The following is a 20,720-nucleotide window of genomic DNA, read 5'->3' on the forward strand; positions in this document are numbered from 1 at the left end:
AAAGCAGGATTGACTCATTTGTCTAAATATTTTAAAGACATTCATTTCTGTAATAAAGAAAAAAAACAAAAACAGTGCCTAACGCTGTCTCACTGTCTGCACCACCTTTTTTCCTCTTCCCTCCATCCTCCATCCTTCTCTCAGACCAGTCAATATCACAGATGTGTCTGACAATTTATCATTTCTCTCAGCTCGTTTTTCTCTTATTGACAGCTGTGGGTTTTTTTTCTCTTTTCATTTGGTCTCTGCAGGATTAAATCTGTTAGCAGAAACCTCAAACACAGAGCAACCTGAACCTTATTCTTCTGTGGAGGAAGAACTTTTGCGTCTTTGTTTCTTTTGTGGTTTTTATAATTGAACTTTTTAACATTTTTATGAATGAAAGCACTCTCCATTTGGAAACCTCTCATATAAAGATTTTCAGTGTATATAAACTCACTACTTGGATTTCTACATGGTATTTAACATTACCATGTACCAAAATTGCAGTTATAATTTGAATGGGTTCATATGAAAAATGATGTGTGTAGGGCTGTGCGATGAGACCAAAATCTCATATCCCGATATAATCATATACATCCATCGTCCGATAACGATATAAAGCACAAAAATGTAACATTTTCTGTAAATTCTGTGAATCTTGGGCAGCTCGACTTGCGTGAAGTGTTTCCAGCTGAGCGTCGTGTACCTGGAGTTGAGTGTTTTAACCGATGCATGAAACTGAATATTTTTAGACATAAGTTGTAACGGCCGCAGTTTTCTTTGAGTATTTATTACACAGCGTGCTGCGGGGAAAAGCCTGTTCTAACGTTTGAGTCTAAGGTTTATTTTTTAGCACCTGACGGCTCTTTTTTGCTTCTCATTCGTAAATACTCTGCATACTCTTTCACGTGATTCAGTTTATAAATAAACAAGCGGACACGCGATGGTTTTACTGTCGTTGTTGCTAAAGACTTCACATAAAAACAGGCGCTTGTCTGTCAGTAGTGTGGTCATATTAAATATAAGAGAAAGAGAGAACTTAAGAGAAATTAATATAGCCACTACAGTGACCGTCAAAACGATGAAAAAAATATTGCCGTAAACGTTTATTTTGCGACACCACGAAACAAACGATAGCGTAAAACAAAACGATAGATGTTTTTATATCGTCATCCGATATATATCGTTATATCGAACAGCCCTACATGTGTGTATGATTTCCGTTGCTTCATGTTAAAAGTTGGCAAACGGGTTTTACCTCAAGAATTCACAAATTGTGAGTCTGCACAGAGTGGAACATTTTGTTTGCATGCGGTCTGTCATTTCTGTTCCTGACTTCCTGTTTTCCTCGTGTGCTCTGTGCAGCTTCATGAAACTTTTACAAAAAAAAAAAACATGACACTAACTCGATGGAGCTGCACCGCTGATTTCACTCTGACGCTTATTTCCATCTCTATGTTTTTATACTTTGACTCTATCAGAGTAGTTTGAATTATTCCTTTATCCATCTTATAGTAGAACTCAGTGCAGCCCTTTAAATCATCTTCTGTTTGTGTTATCGGTTTTAGCTCCAGCATATTTTACATATTTGCAATTGAGCTGTGTCCCCAAGGTGACCATTCAGTGAATATCTGCTCTGTGTGACATCATACAGAGCCCAGAGAGGGGGACAAACGGTTTAAGGCAGACTGAAGATGTAATTAGGATTAATTTAGGCTCATCCCATCAAGCATCAGAGCTGTTCATGCACATACAGACTACACTTACACTAACACATACTGTCTTGATGTGCAGTGTTTTTATGTTCAGTCTTACAGCTTTACGTGGAGCTTTATGGTGAGCAGTGGTACTGTAATTGTTTAGCTCATGTCAGGAAAAAATGTAATATTGCACATGCCCATGTGCAATATTACATTTTACTTCAGATACTTAGTAAGATGATTTTGTGGGTTTTATTGTTTTATTATAGAGTTTTTGTGTTTTGTATAGACAGAAATAGCCATTTGAGGTTGTGGGAACTCGAGGTTTTCGTCATGTTTTGGATTTGCTAGGAGAAAATGTGAGTTGCGAAAATGTGAAGCAAATGAAACAAGTGAAGGGGAAAAAAGAGAAAGTGGACGAGACAAAGGGGAGAAGACAGAGATGTCTACAGCAGCAAAATCACTTGGCTGCAGACTGTTTCCACGGCGATAGACTCATCACATCAGTCTGCTGTCACACACTTGCACACACAAACACCAACATGTACACACACCAGGATGTGCAGGTGAGAACATTTGTTGCTCAGTGCCACAGCCGCACGTGTGTGTGTACACACACACACACACACACACACACACACACACACACACACACACACACACACACACACACACACACACACACACAAACACAAACAAACCTGTAATTATGTCCGTTGCAGTGTCAGGGGATGTCATTAGGATCCACAGCCTCCTCTTCCTCCCCTCTCTCTCACACACACTCACTTGAATTTAGTTCATTAAATCTCTGATGGCATGGCATTTTGGTGGGAAAACATGCCCAAGAATCTAAACAATTAGAGTAAGGTCATTTGTTGTTATTGTAATACAAGAATTCCTACATTTCACTGTGTTATGCTGTGTAAAGCAGCCCTATGGGCCCTGGCTATTTCCTGAATGACTGCAGTCTAGTCTCACAGACTCACAAACAACTTCAGTCCCACTGCCAAATCTTTGATGCAGAGGTCGTCCTTCAAAATTGTCTTTTTGACTTTTTCTTATGAATTTAGTTTAGCTTGATAGTTTCCAGACCCTGAAGCAAGATTTAGGAAAATCAGTACAGAGAACCCCACAAAACTTGCTAAAAGCAGCTGACTCAAAGTTTTGTAGTCTCAAAAAACACATACTTTAGTGCCTCGTCAGGAAAGCTGTCATTATTATTATTTTATTATTTTATTTTTTGCAGCTCTAATTTTTTCAAGTCTATTTTTTTTTAAATTTTATTTTAGTTAAGTAAAGCTTTTTTTCACATCTAGTTTTTAGTTTTAGTTAACTATAACCTCGATACATACTGTCATTATAGTAAGCTAATTAGTTTGTCATGAAGCACAAATATAGAATGCCCCACCTGCAGTAATCTTGGGTTAATTCTGAAATACCATTTTATAATTATATAAAAACATGGATTTGATAGTTTTACATCAACAGCTAAGTGTGTTGAGATCCTGTGGGTGTCTCTCTTGGTTTTGCACTGTCGTTCAGTGGTGGGTAACCTGGAACAGTCATGTTTCTACACTAGAGGGAAGTCTGCCTCTACTAACTGAGAAATAAGCGCACCCATGGATTTTGATGAAGGGGATGACCCCAGGGAGGTCAAAGGTTGTTGGTGGACGCAGCCCCAACACCCTCCATTCCTCACACACTGAACCACTTTCACTGCTGGGCAGTTTTGCCCTGCTGATTGCTCCCAGTCAAAGTCATTCAGTAAAATTAAATAAGTGGTTTTATACATCATGCAGCTGATCTTGCATTATTATCATAAAATATTTCTATGAGTTTGTTTATGAGGAGGGAAGGTCAGGACAACACAGAGTATGAAGGGATTTCTGTCCTCTCTTACCATTTTGAGGGGTCCTCAGCAGCGGTGATCGAGGTCAGAGGTCAAAGGTCAGGCTGACCCTCACCTCTCGGCATCATTAGCCCAGTTTTGATTTGGTTATCTGAAACGTCAGCCTCCCTGGCTAATCTAATACCCGAGCCTGGAGGTCGTTTGGGTCAGATCACATTTCTCCTCAGAACAGATTGAACTTATGGGGAGATAAATGCTCCGAGCCGCCACTCCGAACACGGTGATTGTCTCAGACAGTTGTGTCCCTACTGTGTTACAGAGTGAGGGACCCAGCTGGTGTATGAGGATATTATTGTATTACAGGTAGTCCAAATATTAATAATGTACAGGAATGTATTTCTGCTGGCTGTGGAGTGGAAACAGTACTGCAGGAAAGATGTGGTGCAAATACCACAGCCTCTCTTGGCATCTGAAGGCTGCTGTTAAAATTTATTTAAGCCGAGCAGTGAAAAGTTATCACCAGAGAGGATTGGATACTTCATTCACTTGTTTTTAATGTTACAGCAGATTTATTTCAGAGTAGTAAAGCTGTAATATTATACAGTATGGTACAGTATGGTACCATAAAAGTTTGGTTACAGTGTGAAACACACACCCTCTCCCACCTTCACACACCCCACCCTGCCGAGTGTGTGTGACTGTCTCTGTGTGTGTGTCATGGTTTATGAATGTGTCACAAAGATAAAGCGCTGGCCTTGGGGTGTGTGTGTGTGTGTGTGTGTGTGTGTGTGTGTGTGTGTCTTTTTGACAAGCAGTCAGCCCACAGTCTGACCACAGATGTGAGGTCAGTTTGTTCCAATTTCTTAAACCTGAAAACTTGGTAACGGTTTTGGGAAGTTTCTTTAAATTTCACACAAACGTTCACTTGGTGGTTGAAGATCACTGTGATCTTACGAAACAGTATTTATATGGGCTCTCCATTTGTATTATTCTCCACCTGGTGTTTAGGATGAATGGGACTATGTGAGATTATGGGCATAGTTGGGATAAAATGAGCAGTTGTGCTATAAAGTGCCCCTCATGTGGTAAAACTCTTTACAGTTGCTTGGAGTCATGTTTGTCAGCTTAGGGTCGCTCACATGGTCTGCTTTTGTCAGCACATGGCAGTTGGGTCCCGACTTGGAAGGGAAAGCTGAATGGTGATTGTTTGAGAGCTTGGTATGTACTCTCATATTTTCTGTAAAACTGATGATGGATCTGGTGATTTAAAAAAAAAAAATAAAATAAAATAAAATAAAATATTGAAATTGGTTTTAAGGATTATTGGCAAGTTTGCAACAGTCTGCCATATGAGTAGATAGTGGATTTTGTGTGTGTGTGTGTGTGTGTGTGTGTTGTGAATGGATATATGGCATGGTCATGTTTCTTGGTCACTCAGACTGGTATTCTCCAGAGAAAGTTGTGAACCCAGTGAGGTGAGACGGATCTTGATATAATAAGAACATCTTGTAATGGACCTGAAACGAGCTGAGCTGGGTGAGATGTACAATATCAGTGATAAAAATCTGCTGCAACTTAAAAATATTGAAATTTCTAGGACTAAAGAAACATAGATGGAGAGACAGTGAGCCTTTGTGGTGTTTTCAGCCCTGTGGGCAGGTTCAGATGGTATTACTGATCAGATTGATCAGTTTAAAGCTTCACCTCAGAGGATGAGGTCTTACACTCATCACAGAAATACACAACACAAAAGTGTAATCGGATTATATGGAAATGGCCCCATATGTAGATAAAGGGAGGGATGGAGAAAGAGAGGATGAGTGATTTTGACAGTGCATGTCATGCCAATATTCACAAGTATCATTTTGTAAAGTGATTTCAGCTGCTTGTGTCGAGCAGTGACTGCCCATTTAGAGAAGTAGTAGAAAAAAAACTAGTATACTGTATGTCTCACAAGACTGTTTTTTCCCCCTCATGCAGAAAAGGTACAAGAATGAAGGATGCATAAATCAGGCAAATGTTACAGAAAAGTGGCAACTTTAAAATGTAAATCCTCAATAAAAGTCTATCAATTTCCATATTAATTATGACCATTTCTCATAGACTGCATACTAAATAAACAATGCTTTGGGGAAAGATGTAAAAATAATAACTATCAGTATTTATGGATACTCGTTTCCAGAGCCAACTAGAGGTACGTTGAGATGTTGAGGTATTATTATTATTTTTTTTTAATTTCTACAAGTGTTTTTTTTTTGTTTTGTTTTTTAAACGCGTGAATACAGCCAAGGAAGCATAACAGATGATTTTTCTTCAGTGACTTGAGAGTAAAGGCCATTACATTACCCATGCCTATACAGCTAGTACAAACAAGAAATTATGTAAATAAGAACAACTTTACTGTGACTTTGAATGAATTTAAGTACAGTTGATGTGAGCACATTGAGCAGGTGGGAAGCAAACAGAAGTAACGTTAGCTGCTAATGCTAATCGGTTCCTGTTGTTGCTGCTGAATCAGTACTCATGTCAATGGTTACTTTATGAAATCATAATATCTAAATCATATTTTCATTAAAAAGTGTTTTGAAAGCATAAACATTTACAGCTAGGGATTTAAATCCATTTGTTCCACTTTTACTTGGAAGAAAAACTCTTCTAATCTATGGAAACTCCATTTTAAAGACGTGTATATAATCATAATATTTGAGGCTACATAACTGGTAGTAATTTTTCTATCAGTGCTTTTGTCTCCCCTTCACGGCCTTGTCTGTATTTCTGTCCATATTGTTCCCATTCGCTCGCTCCACCTTCATCTTCCTGCTTCCACCACCGTTGGCAGTGATTGAGTTCAGGAAAACGTTGTGTTCAGATGTTCCCAGATAATTCGTCTCCTGGCTGCTCACATCTGCTCGTTGTGTGTAATCAGGTCGGATTAACTGTCAGACGTCTTGAATTGATCCGACACTTCAGACTCGACACAACAAACTGTAAATCTGTCATCAAGCTCCTCTGTTATTTCTGCTCCATTTCTCTGCAATTCAGCAGCCATCGAGCTCTTTGATTGATGACAACAAACCAGTGATGGGATTTGTTTTTGTTGTTTTTATGTATTATTAAAGTAGGAGTCACAAACTAAACAATTCTCAAACTCCGAAGTACCAAAACTGATTTAATTTAACCTTTAAGTGACTGAGCAGTTTATATGTTGTGGTATTTTTCTAAACACAAAAGTATGTTTGACTCTTTGCCTTGGATTGTGGCTGCAAACTAGTGAAAGTGCCAGTGACAGTACAGCCTTTATATTATAATGGAAATATGAACGTTGCGTTTAATTACTGAATCAAAACAAGAACGTCATCATGAAAATGAAAATTGTGCCAGGCTGATGGTGTCTGCTGCAAAGAGCTTTATAGGTATAAGAAACACAAATAGAGCAATTAGAAAAATATCAAATAAAATATGACATCATAAATGTTCAAATTTTGTGGCTCCACGTTAAATAAACGTAGATTTTCTGCTCAGTCCAAGTTCAAATATGTAAAACGAAATGTGACTAGACGTTAAGAAATGAGAACATGTGCAAGAAGGAGCAAGTAAAAGTATCCATGCTAGACATAAATCTCATGTATTGTAAATGCAATACAAATTAGTCAACACTCAAAATGATCAATGAAATATTGATCTAGGATCTCTTTGCAATAGGGGACTTGACTCAGCTGGCTGCCAACACTTTGCATTCTGGTTATATTCCTGTATATAACCAGATGGGCGGTGAGTGCCTGTTTGTTTTTTGTTTTGCAGTGAAATGTTAGTCCTGCAGCAGCTACATCACTAATTTCAGTTTCCAGTCTGAGGTTCTGGCTGGACACTGAGAGCAGTCATTAGCTCATGTAAATTGGCATCAGATTTGTGATTTTCATGGATTTATCATAGTTGATCACCACATTATTATGCATGTAGCTGCCAACTTCACTCCATTCAGTTGCAGACTGGTAGCAGACTGACTCTGTCTTATTGCTGTTTTATCACCATCTTGACACGTCAAAGTCAATTTTAAGTTGTCGTCTTAAACAGCTTTAAAGGCAACAGCATTACAAGTTCATTGTACACAACAGCAATTATTCTGGTGGTGCTGCGATCATGCCGCGGTTTTCCTTCGTGTGACTGAGGTTCAGGTGGATCGTACATCAAATCAACGTTTTTTTAATAGAAGATTTTGGTTCTTGAAACAGTATCCAAGTTTGTTCAAAATCTAATCCAACTAAGGTGTTATTCTCCCAACATTAATTGATTTTTTTTTTTTTATGGGTTTTTTTTGTCTATGCGTTTATTGTGTGGCCCTTCTTTAAGTCAGCCCAGACCTGAGATGTAGCCCACCTGCATCCTAAAAGTTTGACCATTGCTTTCTTTTCAATCAATAATTTAAGATTTAAATGTTCCAAATCTCTGGGGATTAAGTCAGTTTTTTTCCTCCATTTAAAAAAAAAAAAAAAAAAGGACCCCCCCATCCTCCATTTGTGGAGAAAATCGTTTTCCTCTACCTTCTCCAAGTTGTGATGCTTTTCATTTGGCAGAGCTGAAATCTAATTCTGTCACATGGCTTTGATTCATCTGTGATCGAGAGGAGAGTGTGACCAAGGCGCGGTGGCTTTAATAAAAAATAATTTCTCCTTTATGAAGACGCTGTGCAGTGGAGGCTGTCCACTGTCTCTGCATTAGTGAAATTAACATCCAGACTCATTTTTCAGACTGCTCCATTAACAGCATGAAAGTGACAGCTGCAGAGGACCGAAAGTATTAGCTGTATTAAAAACCTGTCGGAGGGGAAATTAAACTGCAAAACAAACACATAACTGATAATGGAGGATTAAAAAATAAGACCTCAGGCTCTCAATATTGCCAAACTGTACTTTCATACAGTGTGACTGAAATATGAAGTGCGGAGAAGTTAATGTGATTGGGAGGAGGAACGGGAGACTCCTCCTTCATGCGTTTACTCTGCATCTATTTCTGCTGAGAAAGCAGTAGAGTGTCTGAAATGCTGGGAATAATAATAATAATAGTAATGATAATAATAATACAGTTATACAGGCCACGCCTGGGTCAGCCCTAGCCATCAGATCAATGTGATGATAGCGACCCAGCATAGAGACCAAAAAGAAATGAAACCTGAAGAACTGATTAAAGAGACTGAGATCCTTAGTTAAAATTAGAACAATATTTCCCAGTATCATTACTTTTTGTTTATTTTTGCCAAGTTCTTTGTGAGGTATAACTAAGCAATGAAGCCAGCGCTCTCTAAGTCTCTCATCCTGTGGACGAACTCCAATTCCACCGACTTGGACTGCACCTTCTACTCCATGTTCTGCTCGGTGTAGCGACACAGGAACCAGCTCTGGACCTGCTGCGGGTTCTGGTTAGAGTGCTCCTCCGTCTCAGAGCAGACCCAGGATAATTTAAACCTCATGCTGTCGTTAGTGATGACTCCAGCTCTAACCTTATGTTTTGAATATTTTTTTAAAAAAAGGGGATGTTTGGAGGTAAAAAATTACAAATTTTAATACGTGTCAGTTAAAATAATTATTTTTCCCTCTAAATGCCAAGACTTGAGAGAACAATAACTAAAACGGCAAGGCTTGTCTCCATTTAAAGTTAAGGGTTTAAAAACAAAAAAACAACAGATGTGGCCAGTGTGCCCAGTTAAATTTATATGTGGGGAAATACTGGTTTTAATGTTTGAGTGGTGACACTGTGAAGTGCTTTGCTTTGATCACGTGTCTGTTCTGGAAGGAATTTGAACCATTTAGGAAATAAGTCTAAAATCTGATGAATGATCAGCACAGTCTGGTTCAGGGCTGCTTGCTTCCTCTTATGAACCTGAATCCAGTTTGTTTGTGGTGTGTCTTGTGGACTCCCCGCTGACCCTCCCTCCGTACCCTCGTCTAATTGAAGCTGGTGAGTGCAGATAGCTCTCCTGTCTCTGTCCTAAGATGGCAAATAAAATACACTTAACCTTCAGATGGACTCGGGCCGGTTGGAAGGGCAGCCACCGTTTCAGGACTCAAATCTTTTTTCTCTATCAACTTAATTGTGTTTTCAATTATTTCGCCCAGATTTTCTGTCTCCTGACATTTGCTGTAAGGACAGTTTCCCCCTTTCCCTCCTCCCCACGAGCCCGGGATTTCTTTGTTTTATGGAAGTTTTTCCTTAACGGACAGAAATGTAACCCTCGAGGCCGTGCTCGGGAGTTTGTTTTGAGCTCTTCATTTCTTTTTCCTTCAGTCTGTCGTTCTCTTCCACCTCCTCCCTCTCCTTCATTCTCACATCAGTTTCCTGCTGGTATTGATCCCCTCCCTCAGTCCCTGGTGATCAGGTTTTACCAGTCTCCCATTGATTACCAATGGAAGCAGAGCTGAGGTGCATGATGGGAAGATTGCAGGGCTGTAGCTGCAGCAGTAGGAGGCAGGGATGGGAGGGTTGTAGTTTTGATTACCAAAAATATAAGATATTTAAAAAATACAGCTTAATTATTGATCTGGGTGTCTCACAAATAAACATAGTGCAGTATTATACTAACTGGAAGCACTCAAAACGTGCGGCTATCCTAAATGGGCGTTCTTAAAGTCAGCAAAGAGGCACAGAAAAGAAGACCAGACACCAGCGAGGGAGGATAAGAAGGACAGACGCAACAACATTGTCATCCCCTATGTAGCCGGTGTATCAGAAAAACTTAGGAGAGTTTTCTCCAAGCATGACATCCCGGTGCATTTCAGACCCAGCAACACGCTCAGACAAAAACTGGTTCACCCGAAAGACAAAACGCCAAAACACAGACTTAACAATGTGGTGTATGCTGTACAGTGCAGCGAGGAATGCCCAGACCTCTACATTGGAGAGACCAAACAGCCACTTCACAAGTGCATGGCACAACACAGAAGAGCCACCTCTACAGGACAAGACTCAGCAGTCCATCTGCATCTTAAGGATAAAGGTCACTCTTTCGAGGATGCCAATGTTCACATTTTGGACAGAGAGGACAGATGGTTTGAAAGAGGAGTGAAAGAAGCCATCTATGTCCACTGTGAGCGACCATCTTTGAACAGAGGCGGGGGTTTACGACACCAACTCTCTGCCATCTATAATCCAGTTTTGAGATCCCTTCCCAGACGCCTTAACGCCCACTCACATCCTGGGCCATCTGACCTCAGGAATTCGCATGATAAGGTGGGGCCAGGTTTCACAATGAACACACCCGAAACCCTGGCTGATTGGGACCCACACCCAGTTTCACACCTTGGCTCAGGCGATTAGAGGATCATCAGGGGGTCCTTTTGTCCCTCTGTGGGGGGATACTCCCACTAGGTTTATATCTGGGACTCTCCACCATTTGACCTTAGAACTGAAGAAGCTTCTCGGATGAGAGGTGAAACGTCTTCAAGTAACTTAAAGAAGTCCAGACGCTTTTCTTTGCAAGCTCTTTTGACTATTATACTAACTGTTACTTGTAATTGATTATTGCTTATTATTATTATTATTATTAAATTATTGCTTATCTGAATGAAAGTGTTTGACTCAGTGGTGTAAATGTGTTAAGGTTAAATTAAATTTAGACAGCGTTTAATTTTACAGTCGCCACAGCAGATGTCTGTCTGGACGATCAGTGAAGCTGTTTTTTTGAATTAAATATGATCAATCAATTCATCTGTTTAAATTTCTAAATGAAACACTGATAATCAAAAACATTTATTTTCTGTCAGCAGCCCCTTTACAACTTCATGTCAATCAGACAACACCTCTCCTTTCCTTCCTTCCTTCATTCGTTCTTTTTCTTTTGGGCTTTTCTTCTTTCTTTTTTTCTTATTCCTTTCAGTCTTCCATATTACTTCCTTCCATCATTCTTTTGGTTTTTCTCTGTCCTTCTTCCTTCCTTTTGGTCCTTTATTTACTTAGCTTTCCTTCTTTCCCTTTATTTCTGTCAGTCTTCCCTCCTCCTTTCAGCATTGGTTTCGTCCGTCCTTCCATCATTCTTTTTTCCTTTCTTTTCTTCATTTCCTCCTCCTTCCTTTTGATTTCTCCTTCTCTCTCTCAGTTTTCTTCCTTCCTTCTATCGTCCTTCCTTTTAGTGTTCCTTTCCTTCCTTCCTTCCTTCTTCCACTCAGAATTCATTCATTCCGTCCTTCTTTATTCCCTTGTGTCCTTTGATCTGACCCTCTTTCTTTCAGGCTTTCTTTTTCTCTCTCTTCCTTCTATCGTTCTTTTCTTCATACAGTATTCCTTCTGTCTTTCAATGTTTCCTTTCTTCCTTTGGATCTTTCCTTCTTTTAGGTCTTGCCTCCTTCCTTCCTTCCAGTCTTTTTCAGTTTCTTTCTTCTGATGTGAATTTCCTTTCAAGCACTATTCTTACATTTTATTTAAAATGAGGTCCTGACGTTATTCCTGTGGACACTGCTTTGTGGTTTTTCTCTGTTCCATCATCAGTCATCATTAATCATTATAAAAAAAAAAAAACAAACCCTTTCAGTTCTGTCAAATTACAAGCCAGCAGACCTCAGTCCTCACAGCACATTCAGTAACATTACTTAAATATAATTAAATAAAATTAAAAGCAAAGGCATTCTGGTGATATTTCTTGTTATTATCATTGAAATAAAGCTACGTCTTAAAGGTTACAGCCTTTTTTAATGCTCCGTGACATTTCAGTTGTTCTCCTTTTTATGACACGTCCATAATTTAACTGCATGGACTCCACAGGTTGTTGCATTACACCGTCCTGCCCTTTTTTAATGGATTCCTTCCTTTATGGATAATGTCATTTCAGCCAGAAAGCCTTTTTATCCCAATCCATTTCTGGTTTTTATGAAGATTTAGCCAAGCGGAGGCGCGCACGGAGGGGAGCTCGTCCGTCCCCCTCTTTAGTTTATTGGGTTATGTTTGGGAGCAGCTTGCCCAACAAATAGGATTTAGATACAATGTCATTATAATAGATCTGCTGGTCGCAAAGGAAGCGGATCGATAGGCTTCAAAAATCAATCACACTGTGCACGCGGGCAGAAACCGAGGCAGCAGGTACACACTGGACAGGAAGTGATACTGCCTCACATCTCACCAGCCAGCAAGTCGTTTTAATGGTTTTAACATGTCAAATCAAAGCTCGTCATTATCGGCTCGTCACTTTCATGATTGTACAAACAATTAGTTTAGTTCAAAAACCTGTTTACCTGTTAGTTCAACCTGTTGGGCCTCTGTGATCTCATCCACAGTACCGTGTTTAATAATATTTTTTTGAGTCCAGGTAGATGTGAGGAAATAACAATAAAGTGACTATATAAGAGTCAGTTTCGCTAGTTAACATGTGACTGGTAAACTATATATATAATATAGTCATGTGGCTCTTCAGAGTGAAAATGTGCGAAAAGTGACATAAAATAAATGCTGTTTAAAAAAAAAAAAAAAAAAAAAAAAAAAAAAGAGATAAGAGCAACTTTATTTGTCTCAAAAATGGTGAAGCTACTGCTCTGTTAGCTTGTCGTCCATTTCTGATTGTTGATGGCTTCAGAAGCGTTCCACCTGATGGGTTTTCATGATGCAGAGTGAAGAAAAATTTTCCAGGAAGTTGAAGTTTATTAACACACATGAATGTGGATTTGCCGCATCAGTCACTCATAGTATTTACTTTACAGAAGACACGATGATATTCATGTTGTGTGTTCTTTATAATTTCTTGTCTGCTCTGTCTGACTAGAAAGCACGATTTTGGTGGCTAGAAACTTGCTGCATGTTCAATTCAATTTCAATTCAATTTTATTTATATAGCGCCAAATCACAACAAAAGTTGCCTCAAGGCGCTTCATAGATACAGAGAAAAACCCAACAATCATTTGACCCCCTATGAGCAAGCACTTTGGCAACAGTGGGAAGGAAAAACTCCCTTTTAACAGGAAGAAACCTCCGGCAGAACCAGGCTCAGGGAGGGGCGGCCATCTGCTGCGACCGGTTGGGGTGAGAGAAGGAAGACAGGATAAAAGACATGCTGTGGAAGAGAGACAGAGATTAATAACAGATATGATTCAATGCAGAGAGGTCTATTAACACATAGTGAGTGAGAAAGGTGACTGGAAAGGAAAAACTCAATGCATCATGGGAATCCCTGGCAGCCTACGTCTATTGCAGCATAACTAAGGGAGGATTCAGGGTCACCTGGTCCAGCCCAAACTATATGCTTTAGCAAAAAGGAAAGTTTTAAGCCTAATCTTGAAAGTAGAGATAGTGTCTGTCTCCCGAATCCAAACTTGTTGTCTATTGTTGTAGTATTTCCAACTTCATAGATGGTCCCTTTAAAGTCTTCTATCCTTTTGCTGTTTGTTTAACCCGATTGTTTTTGTTGAAGAGGTTTTAACTTGTTGGAAAGAGGATTGACTGAATTTTTGAAGCTTGAGTCGTATACGAGTAGTTATCAAATACATCTCTGATTCAAAAATGAGGAGCACTCTACGGCACTTAAAGTTGGTAATAGCCAGCAAAATGCAGCTGAGAAAAGCTCAAAGTTATTGCAGAGCTAAAAAGTCTTTCTTTGGAGTTCCAAAGAGTATTTTGGTTAGATTTCAAAAGAACACAAAGGAAATTACCAAGAATGTACTTGTGCTTGGTTGTTCTGACCAACCTTGTCTACTAAAAACTTAAATGCCTTTATTTCGTCCCCCATCTGTCTCTCTGTCTTTACTTTCACTTTCCTCTCTGTTAACCTGAACTTTTTAGTGATTCTGGTTGGGAGTCTATCTCTAATTCTGTTATCTACTGGCCCAGTCTGGCCCGAGGGATGGATGCCATCTGTAATCCATTTATCAGAGGCGGCCGCTGGGCCTTCTTCCAAATGACAGCTGGCCTAAAGCAATCTCATTATAAAGAGCATCAAGATATAGTATGGAAATATTGGAGGCAGGAGGGGGGAAAGGGGGTCCTGAGCTCAAAACAAGGGACAGAGAAGAAACACCCTGGGGATAAAACAAAACCACATTTTTACATAGTCCAAAATACAGTAATGGTGACTCTTATATTCATTTTTAATCCAGGTGGATCTAACTACACTCTGATGTCCAGATAACATCTCTGAAGGTTGTGGTTTACCTGGCCGATTTGATTTCATTATCAGATCACTAAAGCCACTGATGATACTGTCTGATTATCTGTGTCATTACAATCAATATATTACTGCTAATGAATTATTAAAAGTAATTGGGAATGAAGAAGCAGAGCGTTAAATAACTACTTGCCAGCAATGTTTTTTTTTTTTTTCATGTATACATTTTTATTATTGAAGAAAAATTATGTTTTATTCTTAATTTTATTTTTGTTTTCTTGTACAGCAAATGTCGTATTATTTTTCTGATATTGGTTATCGGTCTTCTGTAATATCGATTATCATTATTGGCTCTCTAAAGGCCATATCAATCTATCCCCGTTCATAACATGTGTGTTACAGTCTATTTAAATTAAACATGTTGAGTATTTCAGGACCAAAATAAAATTGTTTAATTAGAAGCTTAGCGGTTTATATCTGGAAGGCACAGATCATTCCCTTCTCATGTTTCCTGCAGTTAGCAGGAAACCATAAGAACCATCAGGTCGCTGTTGTGGCTTTTCCCTGAGACCAACTCCAGCTCTACCATTTTGGACTACAGCAGGCGATGGTAGTCCTGGTTCAGTTCTGGAAATCTGCTGCAAGCGGAAGGATCGCTCCAACCAGAACCTGTAATGTAATCGTAATGCTGGATTTTCTCCATGTTTGGTCTATAACAAGCTTCTTTTTCTTTTCTTTTTTTTTTTTTTTTTTTTTTAGTGTTTTCAGAAATAGCCAGTGGCATATAAAATCATCTGTTTAAAACAACAAAAAAAGTACGTATATTAGTTGTGGGTGGTAATTTTTTTAAATTAATTAATTTTTTTAAGAGGCCCAAGTATAGATCCCTGTGGGACATTTGTAGTAATGGCAAGGGCCATGAACATGGACAGGACGCAGACCCAGCAGTAGCTAGCCCTCTCACTCGGTTTCTATTCAACACACCAAGTGTGCTCGCTCACGCCGCCTCTTCTTGTGGGTGTGTGTATCTGTGTGTGTGTTCATTGTGAGTGAGTGCTTGTTCACCCTGCAATACAAATTCATAACAATGCTGTGCTTGCTCATCCAGAGAGAGAGAAAAATAAGAATTAGATATCAGAGGGTGGAGGCGGTGTGTGTGTGTGTGTGGCTCAACACACTTTTTATGTAGTCCTTATTGGGGCTTTGATCCAAAGTGTGTAAGGAGCTCTCATCTCCTACTGTGATATACACATATACACACACACTTTTATCTCTCACACACACACACACACACACACACACACACACACACACACACACACACACACACACACACACACACACACACACACACTCACTCTCTGAGTTTCCCCACTGTGCAGACCCCATCGCACACGTGCTCACAAAAGAGGTTATTTTGGGGTCGTGTTGATGGACACAATAAAAGGACGCGCCCCCCCCCCCCCAAACTCTCTCTCTCTCTCTCACACTCACACACACACACACACACACACACACACACACACACACACACACACACACACACACACACACACACACACACACACACACACACCTACAGTTGCACATGTCCAAAATCCTTCCAGAGGTCTGTGAACACGACCGTCTGTGTGTAAATGTGTTTGCACTGTGACTAAAGGCTTTCAGCGTGACAATGAAGTGTGTGTGTGTGATGATTAATACCAGGACAATAGACGTGTGCCTGTTCAGTTGTTATCAGCTCACTGGAGACCCCCCCCCCCCCTTTTTTTTTTTTTTTTTTTTTTCAAACCACTTTTCACTTCAGTGTGAAAAGAAGGACAGAAATTAAAAAGTAAAAAACAAAAAAAAAATACTCATAATAATAATAATATGGTCCTCACACTGATCTGAATAATATATCGATCTACAGATCTTTTAAAATAAATGCAGTGTCTAAAAACCAATAGAATGCATGAAAAGGGAAATAAAATCCATGTTTTCTGGCTCTCCTGATTACGTTTAACTATATGGTTCAGGGCCTTGAAAGAAGCCTGGAGGTTCTTGGCAAAAGATGTTTGAGTTGGTCAAACTAAGATTCAGACTTGTTAATTCCAATTTCAAACACCGAAAGTTTAACAATACCTCAACCAGATGATCGTAATTTTTTACGGAGAGTTTTCTGGAAGGGCCTTAAACCTGTTGTGTTTTTAAATAGTCACCAGGGGGCGATACCTGTAGTTGCGATAAACCCGGGGTTTATAGGAACCAGTCCTCAGTCCTGACCTCCTGTTGACTTGTTGGGCTCAGTCACTTATTTCAGTCATACTGAATAAATTATTTCCGAGTTGAAAACACCTGTTGTGGCAAGCTTTACAGCGGAACCTCTACATTTTGTAGCTGTTTACCATCACAGGGGGGCAGTGTTAAAAAATTCTCATGCTAGTTTTTAGATTTTTGACTATATGTTTGTACTTCTTTCTCTAAACATGGAGTTTGTATGTTGATCTCTTTTCTGTTTAGGCAATATTTCAAACAATCCAACAATATTCTATCTGTCTCTCTCTTAAGGTTGTCTGTCTAACCTCCCGCCAAACGCGAAGAAGATCTCCAACTCTTACGAGGAGCGCCGTAAACAGGCCACTGCCATCGTCCTTCTGGGAGTCATTGGGGCTGAATTTGGCGCAGAGATCGAACCCCCGAAGGGCTCGGCCCGGGCTCGAGCTGGTGGACAGGCACCCGAAGGTTTTGGACTGACCAGCGGAGGATCGTCCAACTACTCCCTGGCCAGACACACCTGTAAGTCCAGAAACGGCAAACACACTCATGATAACACATTTACCGAATTTCCCAGAGGAACCCACCCGAGGGATTAATAAAGTTTTATCTAATCTAATCTAATTTATTTGGTTAAATTTGCAGCCCAAAATTCTTCAAATGGACCACCAAGATGTGCACATTTTGTTTAGTTTGATAGGTTACGAGAAATCTTAAAAACCTTTGGATGGATATGGCTGTGGTGCTTATAGGTTTTACATTTTTATGTTTGTGTAAATTCTGCAGAAAATCTCTAGTCCTGGCAGGTGTCACCATAGCAGGTGTGTTGTGTCCTAATGCTTTATGATACTACCCTGTAGAGACTCTCAGGACTGTGTGTTTTCAGCTTTCAGAAGCCTATAACGGTTTCTTTTTTTTTTTTTTTTTTTTTGCCCATTTCTGCGCTACTGAATTTGCTTGTTCAGCGTTAGAGTTTTGGTTGCTGCTGTGTTGGGTTTTTGTTTTTGACTGTATAGTACAGTACCTACTAATTAATAAGTGACAAACAAATAAAAATAAACTTTCTTGATTGTGCCACATACAAGCCCATAGTTATTGTCAGGTAATTCCACTAAAATGCTCCAAAAGCCACCAATAGCACAGTCTTATTATTATTTTATGAGGTTTAATTGGTTCCCAACTTAAACCCAATCAAATTTTAAAAGCATCTAGCCAACTAAACTGAAGTAAAAAACATCCTAAAGACACCCCGTAAACATCCACAACTCCACAACTGACATAGTAGAAACTTCAGTGCAGGATTAGAGGTGAGTAGAGATGGGATTGATTTTCACCTGCCAAGCTTGACACCTTAAGGAGCTTGGTTCTGACTTCCACACACGCTCGGCGAGCCCGGCCCTGTGCCACGCTGTGCCTGCAGCGCTGGACCTTGGTGGGCATCAAACCTGCACTAAGTAGAGGTGCTCTTCCGTCCCACTGCTCCCGTGCTCTGATTGGCTGCCTCTGGGGGAGGGGAGGGGGGCATCCGCCCGGTGACACAGCCTGCGCTCTCGCCGATAGGCTGTGGAGCGTGATGCTTCTTAGCTGGACCTGCACACAGCAGTCGGCTCACCTGTGTGGACACACACGCACCAGAAACCTTAAATCCATGTCATGAGATGAAAACAACTCCAGATTTAATTGATTTCCTGGAGCCAAACTTCACGACTGGAGACGCCGAAAACCTATTAATTATAACTGCTTTTTTAAACAATCATCAACATTACATGTAAATATGAATATGAACACATTGAAACTACTCCTTAAGATTTATTCTAGTTTCAGCCATGCTTATATGGAAAATGAGTTAATTAACAACCCTGCGTGGCTAACGTTTGGTTTCTATTTTTCACTCTTTTACAAAAATGCCCAAAACGGCGCTGATCAATTTTAAAGCCAATATGCATTTTTTTTTTTTTTTTTTTTTTTTTTTTTTTTTTTAGCAGAAACCTCTAGAGTTGAAAAATCAAGTATTATGTTCTCTATTAGCAAAATTTCCCGTGAAGTTAGATGTTGCGGACACAGGAAGTGGTCTGCTAGGCCTTAAAGGTCTTAAAGTTTCTATTTTGACTTGAAAGTGGTGAAGGAACAATGTTCAAGATCAGATATAGTTGATACTAGTAGATTGTAATTAAATGGTGGAAGGGTGCGTGTGCACATATTCTCTTATATTGGGTCATCTTATGGTCATAATTAGCCTGGTTATGTATACACTGCAGCACAGTTTAGGATGTTTTTATGCTTTCTCTTCTTTCTCATAGGTTTTTGTTACTCCTACCTCCTCCTCCTCCTCCTTTTTACTACTCTTGTTCAGTTTGTTGTCTCCCCCCCCCCCCCCCCTTCCTCCCTCTTCCTCCCTCACTCTGTTATGAAATTGAAAGATGGATCGGTGTTGTTGGCGTACAGCGCAGTGTGTGATGAATGAGAGCTGTCCGCCTAGAGAGTGGGAGGGTACAGTAGCCTGTAGTATAGATTGATGTTTTCATATGGTGGGGGTGGGGGGGAGAATCGAGCTTAAGGATGGACGGATGGACCGATGATGGCGGTGGGAAGGGGGAGGAATTATCCTGCTGTTGGGCAGGATAGGAGAAACAAACTGAACATCAGTGTGTTCAGTCTCTGGACAATAAAAAGCTCACAGTAAATGTCAAAATGCTCCGAGTCCCCTCTGAGGCCCACTCAAGTCTGATCCGTGGCATTTTCAAACATTCATGAGAGCTGATTGGAAATTGAGTTTTACTTTGTGTTGTAGGACATTTAACAGGGAGAAGCAGGTAACGGAAGGTAGAAATGTCTCTGCTGCTGTGAGTGGGATACAAGAAATAGAACAGTTTCTTCATCAACACTTGAGAAACAAACAGAAGGGGAGAAAATGTTGGAAACTTTCAAGCTCAAAGTTGTACATTTATGGGGGGAAAAACCCTCAAACACTGGAAAATTTACAAGGAAGAAATAACATTAACAGCAGATAACTTGTGATAGGTGATGTAGCCACATAGAGAATCAGGAAAGATCTCATCATTTGGTCGTTCGTTTGTTAAAATCCTTTCAGACGTTGGCAATAATACACAAAAAAATGGCATAATGCATGCCTGTCATATCCTGATGATCTGGATCTGCAGGCCAGTTATTACCAGATGTAGACGGGGTGAGACTGACTACAGGGTTATGCAATGTAATGATGGACATTACATTACACTTCTCATGTAGGTGCACAGCGTCTCTACATGAGCTAAAACCTTCATTCTTTCTCTTTTTGTCTTGTTTTTCCTCTCCGTCTATCTCAAGCACTCTGCAGCCAGTCTGATCCAGCTCTCATCCACTAACCAAGTCCCCAGCATTGATTTACCTTCACCTCGCATTTAAGCTCAAACAGAGGAAGAGAGGGAGAAGGGGCAGTTAGCAGATGGAGAAAAGAAAGCACAAAGCCTGTTAGCGCTCGTTTCGGCCTGGTAAATTTTAGACGTCACCAATCTGTCACTATATCACACACTGTACTTCTCCCCCTCCGTCTTCCTTCCTTCCTTCTTCCCTCCTTCCTCCTCTTCCTCTAATCATCCTCTGTGTGTTAATGTGACATGTTTACTGCCCTAACTAACAGCTCATTACGGCCGACTGATGCTTTGTCAATAGCAATCGGTTCATTTGGGAGCCCGGTGCTGCCTTTAAACAAAGATGTCCGCTGTGAGAAATGAACCCTGAGTCAAAGCCTTCCCCTCGCTGGGAATGGGGGGAGGGGCTGTAAATTTGAATCTCGATCCGGCCAATTACAGCGCTGACTGTTAACGGCCGTCTTTAATTGTCTTGCGAGGAAATA

General features: G+C 40.1%; 1 protein-coding gene across 4 annotated transcripts in view; it reads left to right on the forward strand.

The window, feature by feature from the left end:
• The window catches only part of wdr7 (WD repeat domain 7), a 102,855-nt gene that overhangs the window by 52,240 nt on the left and 29,895 nt on the right, over positions 1–20,720 (forward strand). For all 4 annotated transcript variants that reach the window (XM_084934615.1, XM_084934612.1, XM_084934614.1 and 1 more), the window contains one exon: positions 17,159–17,386. In XM_084934615.1, the coding sequence (XP_084790741.1) occupies positions 17,159–17,386 (228 nt within the window). The remainder of the gene's footprint in view (positions 1–17,158; positions 17,387–20,720) is intronic.

Source organism: Perissodus microlepis, chromosome 7, assembly GCF_051167445.1.
Source record: "Perissodus microlepis isolate ML-2025 ecotype Zambia chromosome 7, ASM5116744v1, whole genome shotgun sequence".
In the NCBI taxonomy this organism is placed as follows: Eukaryota; Metazoa; Chordata; class Actinopteri; order Cichliformes; family Cichlidae; genus Perissodus; species Perissodus microlepis.